General features: G+C 36.1%; 1 protein-coding gene across 8 annotated transcripts; it reads right to left on the bottom strand.

Annotated features, from left to right (window-relative positions):
- Positions 1-1,053: 1,053 nt before the first annotated feature.
- On the bottom strand, positions 1,054-17,721 carry LOC105228857 (coronin-7). 8 transcript variants are annotated; one of them, XM_049455046.1, is made up of 14 exons: positions 17,245-17,721; positions 9,603-10,154; positions 8,978-9,534; positions 8,759-8,911; positions 7,917-8,543; positions 6,543-6,768; positions 6,407-6,474; positions 6,159-6,191; positions 5,899-6,074; positions 4,679-5,605; positions 4,240-4,585; positions 4,038-4,173; positions 3,843-3,952; positions 1,054-2,551 (listed from the first exon to the last, which is right to left on the bottom strand). In XM_049455046.1, the coding sequence occupies exons 2-14, from the start codon at positions 10,096-10,098 to the stop codon at positions 2,456-2,458; spliced, it is 3,951 nt and encodes a 1,316-aa protein (XP_049311003.1). In that variant the 5' UTR covers positions 10,099-10,154; positions 17,245-17,721; the 3' UTR covers positions 1,054-2,455. The 8 variants fall into 8 exon arrangements, with proteins under 8 accessions (XP_049311003.1, XP_049311000.1, XP_049311002.1 ...); XM_049455043.1 differs by having other exon boundaries at positions 17,274-17,721; XM_049455045.1 differs by having other exon boundaries at positions 17,509-17,721.
- Positions 17,722-18,169: the final 448 nt, after the last annotated feature.

Raw genomic sequence — 18,169 nt, 5'->3', positions numbered from 1 at the left:
TTGTTGTCGTTAAAAGTTGAATAAATGTATGTATTTATTTTACTTATTTATTCGATAAGTTGCGTAAGAACGACGACCAGCACCAATATTGTGGGCCTGAGTTGTTGCTTTAATATGTATCTATAAGTGTGACACTGTTATTGTAATCATATTATTCATTACGGTAAACGTACGTTATTTTCTGAATTCTCAATAAGTGTAAATACTTGTTAGATTTTCAAAATACTTTTTAATTTTAATTTTTTCTGGTATAAAAATTGATGTAAACATTATGGCAATATTTTATTGAAGTCTTTTCGTTTGCAGCGATTTGTTTTTGTTTTTATTTTTTTTTTTAAGTATATTTTTTAGTATTGCTTTCACAGTGACAACATTAACTTGTTGAGTAATATTCTGTAGGACATTGTGCTGTACATTTAGAGGTTATGTTTAGAAAGAAATTTATTTTTTTTTTTAAATGCTGTCTTCATAATACGACACAAAATGTGTACAATATATAATTTAATATCACAAAATTTTAAAAGCAATAATAAGAACCTAAAGACACTTTCATTACCGACAGATAGAGTTGCTTGCAAGCTGAACATAACCTCTAAACAGCTGAAGGCTTTTTTTGGATTTTTCATGAAAAAATTGCAGGGTGTTGAGGATTGGTACTACCGGCCGAAAGAGATTACTGTTAATGGGGTAAAATGGTATAAAAAAAATTGAATAGGAATAAAATAAAAACCACATAAAAAATTAATAGAAAAAAATTAATATAAAAAAATAATTAAAAAAAAAAATAATTAAAAAAAAAATTAAATATAAAAAAATATTAAAAGAAAGATCTAATTAAAAAAATAAATAAATATTACAAAAAAATATTTATTAAAAAAATAAATAAATATTAAAAAAAATATTTATTAAAAAAATAAATAAATATTAAAAAAGATATTTATTAAAAAAAGAATTATTTAAAAAAAATATTAAAACAAATAAACATTAAAAAAGATTTAATTAAAAAAAAGTAAAAAATATATGAAATATAAAAAATAACGACTCTCAAATCCGTTAAATTTCAAGCGGCTTTTGTGCACTTTTTATTTCAACTATGTCTATACTCTCTTCCTACCCCTTATGAAGCACAATACCCATAAAATATTACAGACAAGTAATGTTGCCGCTGAAAGTTGTATATTGAACGGTTCATTTATCGCTTGATTGTTTGAAGGTAGTATTTACGAGTAGTGCAGCAGAAAGTTTTTAAATTTCCAAAAAAAATATATATGCATATATATTCTTTACCCGAAGACTAGAGAGCAAAAGTTTTCTTTGTAACATAATTTGTCATGTTTTTGTAGTTTATGTTATTATAAATTATTAATTTACAGTTCATTATATAAGATAATAAACATAAATACATATGTGTGTATGTTAAAGAGAAAAAAGTTGTCACATCAGCTTTGTCATTATCATAATAATCATCATAATCATTTCATTAGTTTATCCATTAGTTATCAGTTATAAAATAGATTACATAAATTTGTATGCCTTAATTACGGTATGTATGGATGCATATTTCACGGTATATCCACTACACATACATGTATATAAATATATCCATTTAATTATAGTCATTAAATATTTGTAAATAATCGAGAGGAATTTGCATGTCTTATGGCAACAGTTTTAATTAGACACTTTCCTTCAAATAAAACTAAATACGATAGTCGAATGTCTTCTCCAATTTTCCGTTAAGTCGTAAATACAAAAAATTCTCAATTATAACCTCAAATTTCAGTTTAACATATTTCGCTTTTTTTTAGTAAACAACGCGTTTATAAATCATTAAAAAACATATTTAATAGTTAATTTTTCTTGTGGAATGTTAGCATCGAGTTGGTGTTCGAATTTCTTTTTTGGCAAATATTGAGTATTAATAAAAATATGCTTAAGTTTCATTAATTATAAATTTAGTTTATAAAAAAAAGGAAGTTCACGGTTCACATAAATATCTTCCAACTAACTAAAATACAGTTATATGCAGTCTTTTGCGTTATATACCTTTGTTCTTTTTGTATTGTAATGTAAATTTGGTCCCTGGAAGTGTTTAGTTTTTAATATAACTGATTGATTTTTTTTCGAATATCGTAGCAATTCCTATTGGAAGTGGTGTATGAAATTTCTTTGTCAGCATAATTATTTGACGTTATACTGTTGCTTGTAACTATAAATGCTTCGAATGTTCTGACTGAGAATGTACTGTGAAAACGAATATAATTTCTAAATATATTTAAAAAATATATATATTTGTCTGTATGTCTTTGCATACATATAAAAGTTATTCTAATGGTATGCACGCTTCATACTCATTTACGCTCATAAACATTAACTTAATGTAATATACTGCTAAGTGCCAGCGCTTAGTTGCACACTGACTGGTTTTGCTTTTTTTTTGCTTTTGACAAAATATTTAATCCTCTTGCCACTCATTTTCATCCACACCTTCCATGTCGTCCTGCTCCAGTTTGGTATTGTACTCCAAGCGGGCACTGACTGACTTTTGAATCTGGAAAAGAGAGGGGAAATATGAATTATTTGTTAGTAAAGTATTTGCTAACGCAGATCATGTGAGAAAAAAACGAGAAGTGGCCATTCTATATATTGATATTTAATCTAGAAGTTAAAAAACTCGATTTTGATTGGTCAATTTATGACAGCTATAGGCTACAATGGTTATTGTTTTTGTATCGGGTACCTAGTCCCCGTTAGGATGGTAAGAATTAGATAAGTCATCATCGACGCCATCCAACGGTAGGTCCAGGAACATGCTGTTTCGACGGGGTCGGACCAACGGGAGAAGGTGTCAGATTTGAAGCCTTAACTTACGCAAAGAGGTGACTAGTGTAATGTGGGGACTCATTGCACGTTGGACATATGTGTAATATGTCAGGGTCTATTCTGGGTAAGTAGGAGTTTAACCGGCTACAATATCCAGAACGAAGCTGTGCAAGGGTAACTCTTCTCGCGGCAAGTCGAGCTCTTTGTTTGCAATGGGTGGTGATTTGACTCCAAGTAAGTGTTAATGGCTCCACTGTGAATGGCGGTCTGTATTTAGTTGCGTCCAAAGTCTGCTCGGTGTATTGTTTTATGTCGTCGACCTCTTTATACTCCCAGAAGGCGGTTCGCCTCCACGCAGGTGACTACTGCAAGGATGATTTTAGCGAAAGCATCTTAGCATAAACTGCTTGGAGATGAGTTGATTATGGTCATAACTGAGAGCATATGGGCCTCACTATGCAGGTATGCAAAGGGAGACATCAAGAAGCCTCCTGTCATAGTCCGGAGTGCAGCGTTTTGACATGCTTGCAGCTTCCTCGTCTGCTTTTCACTGCATACAGGCGACCAGTAATTAAGCACCGGCCGGCCAATTGCCTTATATTTTGCCAACAACGTTTCTTTGTCTTTTCCTCATGTACTGCCGGCTAGCGGCTTGAGGATTTTGTTGCGGCTCTGTGCCTTGGCAATAATCGATGTCATATGAGGCGTGAAGAAGCACAGGCTGTCGAAAGTCACACCTAAAAGCATAAGGTTATTGACAGGTGGAATCATTACGCCTTCGACTGTAATATTAAGGTCAAGTCTGTCCTGCTTCTTCCAGTGCATGAATATGCTATAAGGGTTTGATATCGACGGTTTCGAATAATAGCAGCTTCGACACAGTTCGTCACGTTAATCACGCATATTGATTGACATATATACTTAATTAAGTCTACGATTTTTCTCTCTGGGTGTTACAAACGCCGTGGCAAACTTCTCTTCAGAGTATAATGAACAAAGCTTCTATATCGTTTACTTACCTCTTGTTGTTTATTCTTCTCGAATTCCGCTCGAGTCATTGCGCCGCCACTACTGCCATTGCCCGCATGCTCTATCTTCTTAGCGGGGGCGACTTGCTGAATTGATGATACTTGAGAAAAAAAAATCGATAAAATGTATTAATAATGGATTTCCAAGGAAAGGATTGAATATTAACGATTTCAAAACACACTTACAGGCTTCCATGCCCTCAGGCTGCAGACTCAACTTAGTCGCTTTCCTATCGTTGCATGCAAACCATTCATCCGCAGACAGTGTGGGCTGCCATGTGACGCGTGTTGGCGGAAAAAGATCGTCTTGAAATAGTTCGCTCTAAAGACAAAAAGGGATGTAAGTACTCATACTGTTTGTGAGCTAAACAAGATCTATAACACATACCTTAATGCGTGGCACAGTGAAACTCAGCGGTTCAATGGTCGTGTTAGTTAATCTGTACGCTTTCGAAAATTCCACACTCGCAACGTCACAATGATTTTTGGTGAGAAAACTCAAACCTTGATGCAGTGAAGTGCAGCGATGATGCGATAAAGGACAAATGTATGGCTCCTCATCTGTAATCTCATAGCAGTAAATGGTCGAGTCACCTTTGCCCGTCACAAACAATGTCGAACTGTCCTCATCATAGTAAGGTATCAGTATGGATGGTGAGACATCCAGACTGGCCGTATTCAGTGGTGCATTCAGCTTTTGTGCATTGTAAACGCTTATCTGGCGCTCAGAAACTCTACAAAAGAAAAATGGAAAAGCGATGGATTATAAAAATTATATAATATAAGCATGTATGTTATTACAACCAATTATAAATGCTTTTACTCACTTATCAAAGCCAGTGCAGACGATATATTGACCCTCCAGCGCCCAAGTGATACGCGCACCTCGCGTACCCACCGGACCGTTGCCTTCACGTATGGGCGTCTCCGACTTGCGTGGATTGTAGACACGTAATTTGCCATCTTTGCACACAGTGGCGGCCATCTTACCGCAAGGGCTCCAGGCCAAATCGAATATCTGATCGGTGTGACCGGTTAATAGTATTTTTTCTTCCAAAGTGTGTAAATCCCACAATTTAATTGTCATATCGTAACTGGCCGTCAAGAGCACATCTTCGGCCAACGGATGAAAGCGTATAAAGTAAATCTTATCCAAATGTGCAATAAGTTCACGTTCCGGCGTGTTTGTTGGCTCATTGAGTCCACCTTCTGGTATACGCCACAACTTAACTATACCATCGTCGCAGGCCACAGCCAAACGTGACGAATCGAATGGATCCCATTGGAAATCCATTATGTTGCTGCCGTTAACCAAGGAAGGTATGACACCGTCGGGTAGACGACCCGGACGGCTTAACTCGAATATGGCAATTTTACCGCCAGGACCCGATAAGGGCACAGCGACACGTTCGTGGTTGGCATGAAAGCCGTTACATTCACCTGGTATCTGACGACTGAGATTGCGTAGATTCTCAATGTGTGTGGATTTGTGACCGGTCGTACCTTTTAGATGACGGAATTTCGAAACTTTGCCGAAAACGGTCGAGGTGCGTTTATGTGTGGTGGTTATTGCCGCTTCAGTTGCAGACTTTTTAATGGCAGCGCCACCATCCACCGTGGTTGTGACATTGCGACGACGCTCCTCTAAGAGTTTACCCTCGGGTGCAGAAATACGTTTGACATCGGCTGTTGGTGTGACCAAATTGGCTTGTTGTTGTGGTTTAAACGGTTCACCCTTGGAGAGTTCGCGACGACTGAAAAAGAAAATAACCATTTGTGTAAAAAAAAAAACAAGAAAAACGTTAACTTCGGCTGCACCTATGTATGTTGTAAAACCCTTCACAGGTGCATTTTTTGATTTTGATCGATCAGTTTATATGGCAGCTATATGCTATATTGGTCCGACCTGAACACTGATCACTTATGTATATATAATAATATTTCCCTTTTCAGGGTATAGAGACCAACAAAAACTAGCTACTCTATTGCTCTTCAACACAAATCTAAGATCAGCTAACTAAAATTTTCGTTTTGAACTCGTACTTACAGTGGCACTGGCGATTGCGATTTCTCCTCGACCGTACTCTTCGAACGACTCTCATACAAGCGTCGCCTTTCGGCAATACTGTTTCGTGCAGCCGAGAAACGACGCAATTCCGCATCAGGCTTATCATCACCTTCCGTAGAGTTCTCCGAAGACTCCGAATGTGTTTGCTCGAAAATCTAAATAAAAAGGGTTAAAATTTATTTTCCATTCTACTTAAAAAATAAATAAAATCGACAAAGATAAAGGTAAAAAGCAGTAACCTTATCGGGCGATTCATCAGCATCAGCCGAGGACTGTGTTGTAGTGAGTGAGTGTGTGTATATGTTTGTTGCCGAAATATGGTTAGCAATTGAAGGAAAGAATTAATTAGGTTAGCACATTTAAAATTAGTTAGTTCAGAGTTAGATTTTAAAGTTAATACATTAATTTCAGTTTGGTTAATAAGTCGTAAGCAATAAATTTAGGATTTCTGAATAATTTTGTTATACTTGGACAACTTTTTGCATACCTTGCGACGCTCGGAAGTCGACAGAGATTTCTGTACGCTGCTGTCGCCGCCATTATCAGCATTGGGTTCTGTTGAAGAAATAAAATGTATAAGTAACAATATTAAAAAAAATTAAATTAAAAATTCTTTAACTCACTTTTAATTTCGATCTCCACAATCAGATCGGGTTTGTTTGGTGTTATGGCCGGCACTGGGGCCGGTGGTGCTGGCGCAACAAAACTATCGCCACCATTGTCAGCCGAACCTGCTGTAGAAGCATGATGTATATTTTCCTGCGAACCAGGAGCAACTGGCACAGCGAAGACTTTGTCGAACGAAACATCGCCGGAATTGCTGGAAAATGGTTTGGGTCCAAGGCGTGGCTAGGTGAACGAAAATACAATAAAAATTTTATTTAATTTATGTATAATATGGCATATTGGTTGGGGCATGTGTTGTGATAAAGGTGACAATGAAAATTTTAAATAAATAAAAGGTAAATAAGAAACGAAAAGGGAAATTAAGACAAGTGAAAACTCACAGCAAACAAATAGACCACCATATATTAAAAAAGAAACAACAACACTTGAGCGGATAATCAAACAACAAATGGAAATATTGGTACTGGTGCATGTGCAAATATAACCACAATAAAATTATAAAAAAAAACAGTGCAACAACGACACAAAACGTAATTGAAGAACTGAAAATGTCAAAAGAACGGAAATTATAGCAATAATCAGGTTCAAGGCTACAAACTTCTTCAGACGGAAGTGCAGTTACAATAGAGTAGAGAGTCAAGTGAGCCACTATACTTTTGACTAGTATCTAAAAACTATTTGGCTAAGAACTGTCAGCTCGGCAGCATTTCTGGAAATAATTTCAGGTATGTTTTTGCCAACAACAACAAGGTAAACTATTCGGCACCATTTCTCGAAATGATTTCTGGAATATTTTCTGCCGCTACAACAACAAGATCAAAAATTTGGAAATTTTTTTTTTTGTTATTGAGATGGAAACATTCCACAAATACATTGACATAAGATATTATAGTTCCAATATATATACAAATTTCGAGACGAATGGAGACTGGACGCCAACAACAACAACTATAATTTATACATGATAGTGTAACAACAAAAAAAAAAACCTAATTTATGCTATACTTTTGAAACAAACACTTTTTGACACACTGCAGTCTTCTAAAGGATTACTTTCAAAGTCTTATAGAAGTTTTACTTTTCTCACAAAGTTCAAATACAACATACATATGTATGTACTATACAGGTATTTGTAACCCTCGCAGGTTTTGGCAAATTAGTGCTGCTACAACAAAAACTAACAATTTTTATTTGTAATTAACCTTACTTTTCCCGTCTTTTATGCGCATTACCTCCCTTTCATTTTCTCTCTCTCTCTTCGCAAAATTTCTTGCGCTCTTGCGCTCTCTCTTATTACAACACTGCACTTCGGTCTGATCCGTGACAATAAATTATCAGTTACATTCTTCACAGCACAAAAACCTGCACACCTTGTAAGCGGCTGCAGCCGTAGTGCGTGGACGTGGTCGCGGCATAACCTCATCACCACTACCACCACTGGCGAGTGCGGCAGTTGTGGCTGCATCGCCTAGAGAATTATTACGCGACGTACGCGGCATCGGACGCGGTGGTGAGGTTACACCGCTACCAACGCTGCCACTACTGCCCTCGCGTTCACGCTGTTGCTGCTGTGGCGATGATAAATCGGCCGCATTTGCCATAGAGGCATCCTCACTGCTGCCTGTTGACTCATCAGCAGGTGATTCGCGACTAAAGCGTCGCATCAACTCCGTATCTTTGCCATCCTTCTCCGAATCAGTTTTATATTTGTTGTCGAATTTACGTAGCAATTCGGATTTAGTAAATCCCACGGTTCCAACTTGCTCCTCAGCTTTTTCCGTTTCGCTGGCGTTGTTCTCGTGCAAACGCGCTTTTTCGCTATCGTCCTTTTCATTTTCTATGCTTGTTTTCATTGAGAAATGTTTACCGTTGCGTTGTTGTTGCAACACATTGCTTGAGACCATCGCATTGTTAGGCGATTTTAGGGTTGGTGTTTTGTTGCATAGTTTTTTGTTTTCTATATTTTTAATTAAATCACTCAAATTACCACGATGTACCTAATGATGGAGGTAGTGTCCGTTATGGCAATTTGGATATATATTCAGTTAATTTAAATGTTTGTAGATAGAAATAGAGATTGGAAACAAGACAAAAAATGAGTACGAATGGTGGACACAGAGCAAAGTTAAATGCATAGTGGAAAATCGAATTGTGTATGTATGTAATTTTTGTAAATATGCATAACTGACAGTTACAACATATATTTACTTACAATTATGGGTGAGTCGCCCAATTCACGCTTTGCGGGATCCAAACTCATCTTTGGCACAGGCATATTGGCGCCACCGAACCATTCGCTGGCCGTGAGTTCGGTCTTATAGCCCGTGGTTTCCGGGTAGAGATCGCTGTGGAAATCACGATAAGTCTGCGGGGATTTAAGAAACATTAAAAAATATTATACGCTTTACCCTCCTTTCTAAGTTTAACTTACCTTGCGTGGCACCTGATACATAATGGGTATAACCATGTTGGAAGTTAACTGCAGTACACGATTCACTTCGCCTTCCATTACTTTAAGCGCGCGCTTTGGTACCAAACAAGCACCTTTGGTCTGTTCGCCGGTGTGACGTAGACCTTCAGTCAGGTAGGGATCTTTGTCGCTCACTTCCAGATAATTAATGGTTGTGTCACCCTTTCCAGCAAGGAATAACATATTTGTGTCGGGATCGTACAGTGGCATAAGTATACCGGTGGAACAATCGAGTTCCAATGTCTTCTCCGGCACTGAAAAGTTACGCAAATCACGTATGATAACCTGACGCAAACGTGCCGAATCGAAACCGGTGGTCAGTATACGCGTCTGGTTGCCCAACCACACGACACGCGAGTCCTTAATACTTTGATGTGACTCTGCGACCATTTGTATGGGTGAGTCAGCGATGCGTGGATCCAATATGCGCACATTCTTATCCTTGCAGCTGGTAGCAAGTGTTGTGCCATCCTGTTTCCAGCTTACCGACTGTATGACCTCGGGATGTTCATTATTAGCTACAAAAAAAGAGAAGACATAAATAAAATAACCAACCACAAAACTAACTACAGTCTTCAACACTTACAGAAAAGTTCCTTTTGTGTTGTTATATCGAAGAGTGTGACACAACCAACAGCGGTGGAGTGTAGCAAACCATCAGCAGTAGGATGAAACCCGACTGTCTCTACACGACGTTGCTTGTGGGAAAACACACATTCGGGATCAGAGAGTGATGCCTCCAAACCCTTTTCCGGTATATGCCAGATTTTAACGAGACAATCTTGTGACGCTGTGGCCAAGAGCCCATCGTGAAAGGGTGAGAATTCTAAATCAGTCACAGTATCTGTATGACCATGTAATAATGGCATTATTTTGCTTTTACGTCCGCAATCGTCCAATGGTAGCACAGCAACACTCGAACCCGTGTGTTCCCAATTGAAAGCCATAAAAGCGGCTGAAGCCGCAATATTATTGCCGAAGGTCTGATACGATCCCACACAGATGTCACGTATGCATGCCTCCGGCTTCGGGACGATCGGTGCGGCATTCTTGTATTTGGATGCTTTAAAGCGCCACGCCATCTTGATGGTAGCTTAAACAGTCAATAGATGACTTTGGCAATTTGATTGTATTATACCTGTGAATTTAAAAAATGTAAAGGGTTTTATAAAAGATTTAAAGGTTATGGATACTAAAAAGTTGTAAATAAAAAAATAAATTCCATATTTTAATTTTTTTTTTGCCGATTTATGAGAGTTCAACACCAAAATTTACGATTGGTTATTGATGTTGAATAAATAGTAATTATACCCAGACCAGGGTATATTAACTTTGCCACGAAATTTGTATCACTTAAAAGGAATAAATTTGATATAGGACAGAAATATATCAAAGAAATTTGGAATGGTCTAATGTTCAAGACAATGATAAAATCTCCGAAGAAATTTTTAATATCTATAGCATAAAGATGTCATACAAACTTACTGGTCAAAAACAAATGCTTAAATGGAAAAAAATTTATAAATATAAATAGAAAAGTACAAGAAAGTGGACACTATTCACTATCATCTGTTTGTTTACACATTTATATCCCGGCACCAAAATTTTTCTACAAAATACCTGACCCTGACACAATACCACAAGTTCAAGTTGGCACTGTTTTCTGTTCCATTTTGAATTATTCTTAATATTTTCATTAATTCAACAAAACAGAGCACTGGATGACACAACTAAAACAATTTACCAATTAAAATATTAACGCTATTCGCATGATTCAAGGCAACTAACGCACATTCCTCACACCAAAATGCATTGCAATCACAAAACAACAACAAACGCTAATATAAAATTATAATAATAATGTATAGTATACGTTAAAACTCAATTAATGTAGCCAGCAAACGGTATAAAAAACCAACTGAGCCGAGCTACTGAATCAAAAATAAAAATTCCGTTTACTGTGTAGGTGGAAGCAAGGCGCCACAAGCAACACGAGCGTACGACGCTTGCAACAAACATTGAGCGTATTTTTCTTTTACTTTCCAGCGCTCTCTCCTGAAGGCAAAGCAAATGCAGCGGCCCAGTAGCCGGTGCAAAGAAAATGAGAAAGCAAAAGAAAACACACAAAAACAAATAAACACGTCCAAGCAGCAATGCAGGGCAAAACACTTCGACGAATATGCTGTATAGTTGAAATAACCAAATATGGATACAATGCCACCACTAGAGCCCACCGGTTTCGAAGAGGGTTGCTTGCAACTTGCTCTGCCTTTCGCGTTTATTTTGGTATTTGTTGGTAAGTGGCGGACAAGTGTGAATTATGCCACCACCGCTAACGCGGAGCAGTACAAATGAGGAGAGTCGACATTGTGAACCCCAATACACTATCAGCACTATGTGTACTACCACCACCACCACGACGATCACCACCAGAAGCTGTTGAAAACACTACGTTTCCGCCCAAGCGAGCCAAATAACAAATGCCGAGTTGCACAAAATTAGATACACAAAGTAGATATTTTTTGAGCTGCTGTGTTGCAACAAAAAGCGGTCAAGAACTCATAGCTGCCACCACCAACTAAATAGCCAAAACCAATGTCATATAGCTGGTACCACTGTCATAACCTTATCTTCATTTATCATTTGGGATTTTTTTCAATTCCTGCAATTTGTTAGTCGAATTAGAGTCGTACATGAGAAAACTTGAGGTCGGTCCTCCAGTATCAGCAATGTTTATTTGTTGTTATAAAAAAGGGTCAAAAAACATAAACCAACTAATTTTGAGATTCTGCCGGTAACAATCGCGTATTTGTTCTGGGTCAAAAACTTTCCAGAATGCTGCCTAGTGGGCGGAGGCATGGGCACGGAAGGCATTTGGTATATAATAAAAACTAGTTTTGGGGAGATTGAATTTTAGATTCTTTTTAACCCAAATCACGTCGGACCCGGTACCGTTATTTCGTCATTCTCGCAATGCACAAATTTCTTTCCTTCCGTCTGAGTCCAACTGACTCAAAGAGATCAGTGCTCACCAATCATTCCTATGAACTTATTATTGACGTGGATTCTCGTTCCCTTCTGCGGTTTACAGGAACGAATGTGTCACTTCATTTTTATAAAATATGTACATATACATATATATAAATATTCCATCACACAAGCGCAACGGCTGGCAATCAACAACAAAATGTCAAAATCCAGGGGGTCCCTATGCACACTTTTTGTTTGCGGCTACTGTTGACTGTGGGCTCGCAAGTTCGGTGCAATATCGGTTACGCTTTGTTGCATACTGCAGCGGAAGTTAAAAAATGAAGAAAATACATAAATACATATGTACAATAAAAGAGCGAAAAAACATTTAACATAGACCAGAAAATATGTATAAGGAAGGCAATCTTTCCTACATGGATATATGGATAAAGACATCTGCAAAAGCGGCAATGGCAGCAATGCAATCAGCAGAAACAGCAAACAAAAACAAAAAATATTGAGAAAAACTTGTCAACTGTCTTCTGCTCCATTGATGACATTTATGCAGCTATCAGGCCTGCAAGAAGAGTTCGTACTGGAAGTACGGGAAACAAAGTGGCATGTTGGTATTCAGAATATAGAAGTGTGAATATATATTTGCGAACTAGGTAAAAAGAATTAACTTAATTAGTATACACATTATTAAATAGAATTCTTCTTAAGTTCTTGATACTAAACCAATTATTGTTTAAAGGTTATTTAAAGGTATTATACATATGAAATTAAATTAAAAAAAAAATTAATATCAATTTATTTATATATTTTTGAAAATATTTTCGAAAATTTGAAGCTTATCCGGCAATTAACTTTGGAGATATGAGCGCATTTGTAAGAAAATTTTCTGCGAAACGGCTACATACGACCTTCTTAGATATAATATATTCAAGTAACATTCGAAGGAATAAGATTTTTGATACTAATTTTGTCTTTATAAGCCACACTTCTTTTACAAAAAAATCCTTGTTTTTGGAAGTCATCACTGGAACGTTCGAAGGAATAAGATTTTGTGGACACGTCAATAAAGTATTTTGATATTTTTTTTTTTGACAATGCAGGTCTTTTGCATGTGCACTAGCAATTACTTAGACAGACTTACAGTTCAATTAAACGAGAATGTGATAAAATTTGTTAGAAATAAATTTCTAATTTCTAGCTCGTTACTATAAATTACTTTTGGTCCGAAAAATTTGCGATTTAAGCCATAGTACATTAACTAAATTTTCTGAGGTTCATTTATACACACATATGTTGTTGTAAGCCAAACGGTTTGCCCCGTTGCAAGTATTTCCTCGACGATTACACTATTAAGGCCATTGCATGGTATTTGGCATTCATGCTGCAGTGACACTGGAGACACCAGTATAGTCTGGACAAGTTGTCGTTGTCGCGTACGACGCCGTCGTCATCGTCGTGTTGTTTGCCGCTGCCAGCCACAGGGCAACAACAACAAGACAAATAAGGCTGCTTGAAGATAACCAAACAGCCTGGAGCACCGCTAAACAATCAAGTGAATACCACAATCGACCATACTGCATGCCACAACAACAACAATAAATACGCGCTAAGCACACATATCAGACAAGTGTACGGTAATAACAATAAAATCAGTAAAAAGGAAACAGATAAAAGTTGCTTGGCGGCTTGAAGTAGTATTTGTTCGTTTTCCTGCCAAGTTGTTGGATGCCTTGCTTGTGTCGGCTGAGTTGATTTCGCTATTCATGTCGCACTTGTGCTGAACAGAAAACAGAAAACGAACCAACCAGTATCACCATCCAGTCCAGTCAAACAGCCAACCTACATGCGGCATTCAGGCCTTTTCCAACACGGCGAACACAATTTAAATAATTTAGCGGAGGAAAAGCTGAAATAAAACTAAAAAAGGTACGAATACAGGCGGAAAGAGGCGCAATATAAACGGATATTTTCATGATACATATGCTTGGTAAGGAAGACAGCTACAGGCATTACTCCCACTTTAAGTTCTCATGAAAACAGTAGGACACTGATTGAAGATTAATGCTCAGCATACAACCTGAGTGTGTGTGTGTGTGTATATTTTATTTGCTTTGAGCGCTATTTTTCACCTAGTAGTATATGATTTCCTACAAACCGATTGATATGTCATTCACTTGCAGCACCTGAGTTTTGCACCTGTGTAACGGCGCAATGGGCAATGGCACTCATATTCCATTCTATCGTTTCAAATGGTACATTTAAACTATTTGGAATATTTTTCACAATAGGCTATTTAATTTCGACAAGTTGGACGCTGTAAGTACGCTTATCTTTTTTTATTCACACAATTCTATAAATTGTATGACAAGCGTTGTTTAAATTTTGTATTGCTTATACAAAAATTGCATCGAAGGGTTTGAGAAAAAAATAAAATAGATTATTAAAATTATTACAAAGACATTTAAGTCCTAATTATTTCATCATCTGAATTATAGCTAAATTCTGGTTTCAAACTGTATTTTAATCCAAATGTATTTAATCTTTTGTCGCATGCAGGGTTGCAAATAACGCCTTAAAAAAATATTTGAATTAACATTTGAAATAATTTTTACTCGAAAATGCTAAAAATTGTTAAAAACGTTGAATTAAAAAAAGTAAATAACTACCCAATACAACGCAAATATGTGTTTACCCAAATATTCGGCTTAAAATTAAATATTTTTAATTTATTTACTCCAATACCGGAAAGAAAAAAATTAATCCCAAGCTTGTTATTAAAAAATTGGGAAAGAAATTGTTTAAGAATTTACATTTTTACATGTTTGTGTACTTCATGTTCTCCCAATTTAGTTATCTTCGGCAAAGGAAATCTTATTTTCATACATAAAAAAAAATTTATCTGTCATTTTTCATTCCAGCTTTTAATAAAAAAAAAATTTATTACTTCAGCTTTAACCCAAGAGTTTTGATATTAAAAATTACAACAACTGAAATTTGTAATCCAAGATTTCCAAAATCAAATTTAATTTTTAATACAAAATTTTTTATTTAAAAAACTTGCAATACCGAAAAATAAAAATAATTTGCAGGAAAGCAAAAAATTCAAAAAAAAATAATACTAAGGACTATTTATTTACTTAAAATTGGATTTTATAGATTCCCCCCGTCAGCATTATTTCAGTCAATACCAAGCCCTAAAGCACAGTTAAATAAATCTCTGCAAATAAAAACATAAAAAGCTAGATAAAAAGCTATTCTCTTTTAGTAAAATGGAAAGTGGGCAAGCGTGCGTGACTGATGGAGATCCCATGTATAAATGAGGTCAGTTAATTTCTAGCAACCAGTTGACTAAAGCGCAGATATACACCTCCACAATTGTCGCAACACGCTGAGCTGTAGCTCTTTAGTATTCATATATCGCTAATCATTAACGTTGAATATAGAAATATTTACATACACTCATGTACTGCATATTTTTGTATAAATGTTTGAAAAGTGTGCAAATTGCTAATAGCAACAACAGATACATCATCATATGCATATGTTAACAATTATATTATATTTCATTCTAGGTTTAGTTTAATGCTTTTTAACATTTTTTTGTGCTTAGTATTTTATGTGCGTTTTCTTTCAGTTGACACGGTGCTAGCGATAAAGACGCATACGAATTCGTAACAATAGAAAGTGCTCGACATTCGACATGGTGTCCGGCAAAGAAAACTATGAATCGTTGCAGTGTATGCAACTGGCATCGTTTCGAAGTGCAAACAGATATAGAAAAAGGCAGAATCGTAATTCCGACCTAGACCGTGTGTTTCTTTGATTTTTTATTTAATTTTTTTTTTGTACTTTTTTCTTGTGGACGTAAGCAATAGCTAGGGGAACAACGTCATTAAGCTTACCATTGTAGATATCTGCTTATATACCGACAGAGGGTTGATTGAACGTTGAATGGGCGCATCGCTGAAAAAAGCTGCTACCCAAGGACAAATGGATAAGCTTGGTCAATCAATCGAATGTCTCGGCTACGCTATACCAGTAAAGTAGGCGACAAAAATAAATAAATAACACCAAGAGTACGAGCTGAGAATATGTATAGTTTCATTGTTCATTAAGTGAATGTACCTTAAATGGACTGGAAAATTTAAATTTTATAATGGCTAACTGATAGCAATGAATGCAAACCAAACACTATGTATGTACATACAATCTTTACACACACACATGTACTTAATCCTGCAATGTGTGCATTCTGTGGTGCTGATATTTTCACTGCCTGTGATAATTATGTTATCAAGTAATTATTGAAAACTAACACAACTGATGATTCATAACAATGACTAACAGACGCGCATTTGGGATGTTGTCATAAAATCATACAAATAAGGTGCTTTAAATATCATATACTATATAAAATATAGAAGATTGAAAATTGTCTCAAGTAATATCCTGGAATACAAAAATGAATAACAACTAATTAATATGCAATTCATTTCGCCCCAATAGTTCCACCCTCCCACCCCAACAACACCGTTCGTAAAAGCGACACTTAAAAACATTGAATACCGGAACAAAAACAAAGGTTAATGTTTTTGATGGTTTGGCTGTGTTTTCAGCGAATTGTGGCCGCTTATTGTTGTTATTATCAACTTTGAGCCGACAACGTGACAAACACACATTGCTCGCTTATCGCAGTTGAGTGTTACCAGTTAAATTCAACATTACTCACGCAGTTTTTGTAGCAATTAATTCTGGTAATTTTTAATATGTGTTTAGATCCGATCTACATACTTTCAATGAAAATTATTAAATTTAATAATCAGCAAAACAAATTATAGGGAGTAATCGAATCTGCAATACATACAGAGTATTATGCTCTCTGTTACCCGATCAGCTTCGAGAATTTTATGCGCTCTTCTGGTTTTTCTCTTATCTTTTTTTGGGTTTTTCGCAAGCGAAATAAACCTTTGTTGTTGCTGGTTTAGAGTTCGCGCAAACGTCGTCTGCATAGTTCTTGTCAATATAACCATATATATAACTGCCGCTGACGTCGCCTTCGCCAAACTTTCCATTGGAAAGAGCACACACCCTTTTATGTGCAGACGCAAACAAAGCAACGCTAAATCCAAAGCCGGTATTAGGCGGCATAAAAATTCTACGAGGAAGCTGCCGCCCATAATCTAATCTCTAAAATAAATAGGTATATATCCTACCTAGCTGCATACAAAAACAAAAACACTTACTACACAAAGAAATTTATAAGGATATTCACCGCTTTTGCCTAAGCTTCAACTCAGCTTGTTGTTTGATATATTTTTGCCTCTGCTGCACACAATACAAACACTTGAATGCAATTGTTTTTTAACTTTCATATAAATTAGGACTGGAAGTTAGGAAATAATATTTTCATTCACTCCACTGATTTCTTTCCTTTTTCAAAATTCAGCACACACACACTACGCCGGTAACTAATATGTATATGGGCTATTATTTCCGAAGAAAATTACCGTCACTTATCGCGATGCACTTGAAATGTTTTCAGCGTTTTTGCCTGCTTGCGTTTCTGCGGCGAATCCTTTGTTTAGGTCGATTAAAATAGTGCAATCTGAGAGGAAATGCACCCAAAATTTTTAAATTTTACTGCAGCTATATTTAAAAACACTTTTTCTTCTTCCGACTTTCTTCGAGCGACTAATCGAATCGTTTCTCAGCAGTTTCGTCGATTTCATTTTCGCTCCAGCACTTTTCGTGAAATAAGAGTAGAGCTGCCATATCTTAATATATCGTTTGCAATAAATCGAAATATGGCAAAGGCATCCATTCTTTTATTCGTATATATCAAAATAAATTTTGGTTTTAAATATGTTAAAAATCGTTCGAAGTAATACTCTTTCTTTCTTTTGAGTGTAAATTATTTGACTTACGAGTTATAGGTTAAAATATAATTAATAATTTTATCAAGTGTTATCGTCCGGTAACAACAGAGTTGCACAAAAATAGTGTTGCAAACGACAATTCTGTGGTGAAAAAGAAGTAACAGGGGTAGAACAGAACCATAGAATAAAACTTTTAAAAATATGGTGGAAACATTTTTTGCGGCAAAAATGAAATTATAGGAAATTATTAAAAATCTGAAGTCAGTATATTTAACTATACTGAGATGGTTAT

The sequence above is a fragment of the Bactrocera dorsalis genome, chromosome 4, assembly GCF_023373825.1.
Source record: "Bactrocera dorsalis isolate Fly_Bdor chromosome 4, ASM2337382v1, whole genome shotgun sequence".
NCBI lineage: Eukaryota > Metazoa > Arthropoda > Insecta > Diptera > Tephritidae > Bactrocera > Bactrocera dorsalis.
This window is presented reverse-complemented; position numbering and strand designations above follow the sequence as displayed.

Coding starts and splice junctions, on each gene's coding strand:
- LOC105228857 (XM_049455046.1), bottom strand. CDS start 10,098: ATGGCGTGGCGCTTTAAAGCATCCAAATACAAGAATGCCGCACCGATC. Junction 4,586..4,678: donor GTCTGCACTGGCTTTGATAA/GTGAGTAAAAGC, acceptor TTTCTTTTGTAG/AGTTTCTGAGCGCCAGATAA. Junction 3,953..4,037: donor GCCTGAGGGCATGGAAGCCT/GTAAGTGTGTTT, acceptor TTTTTTCTCAAG/TATCATCAATTCAGCAAGTC.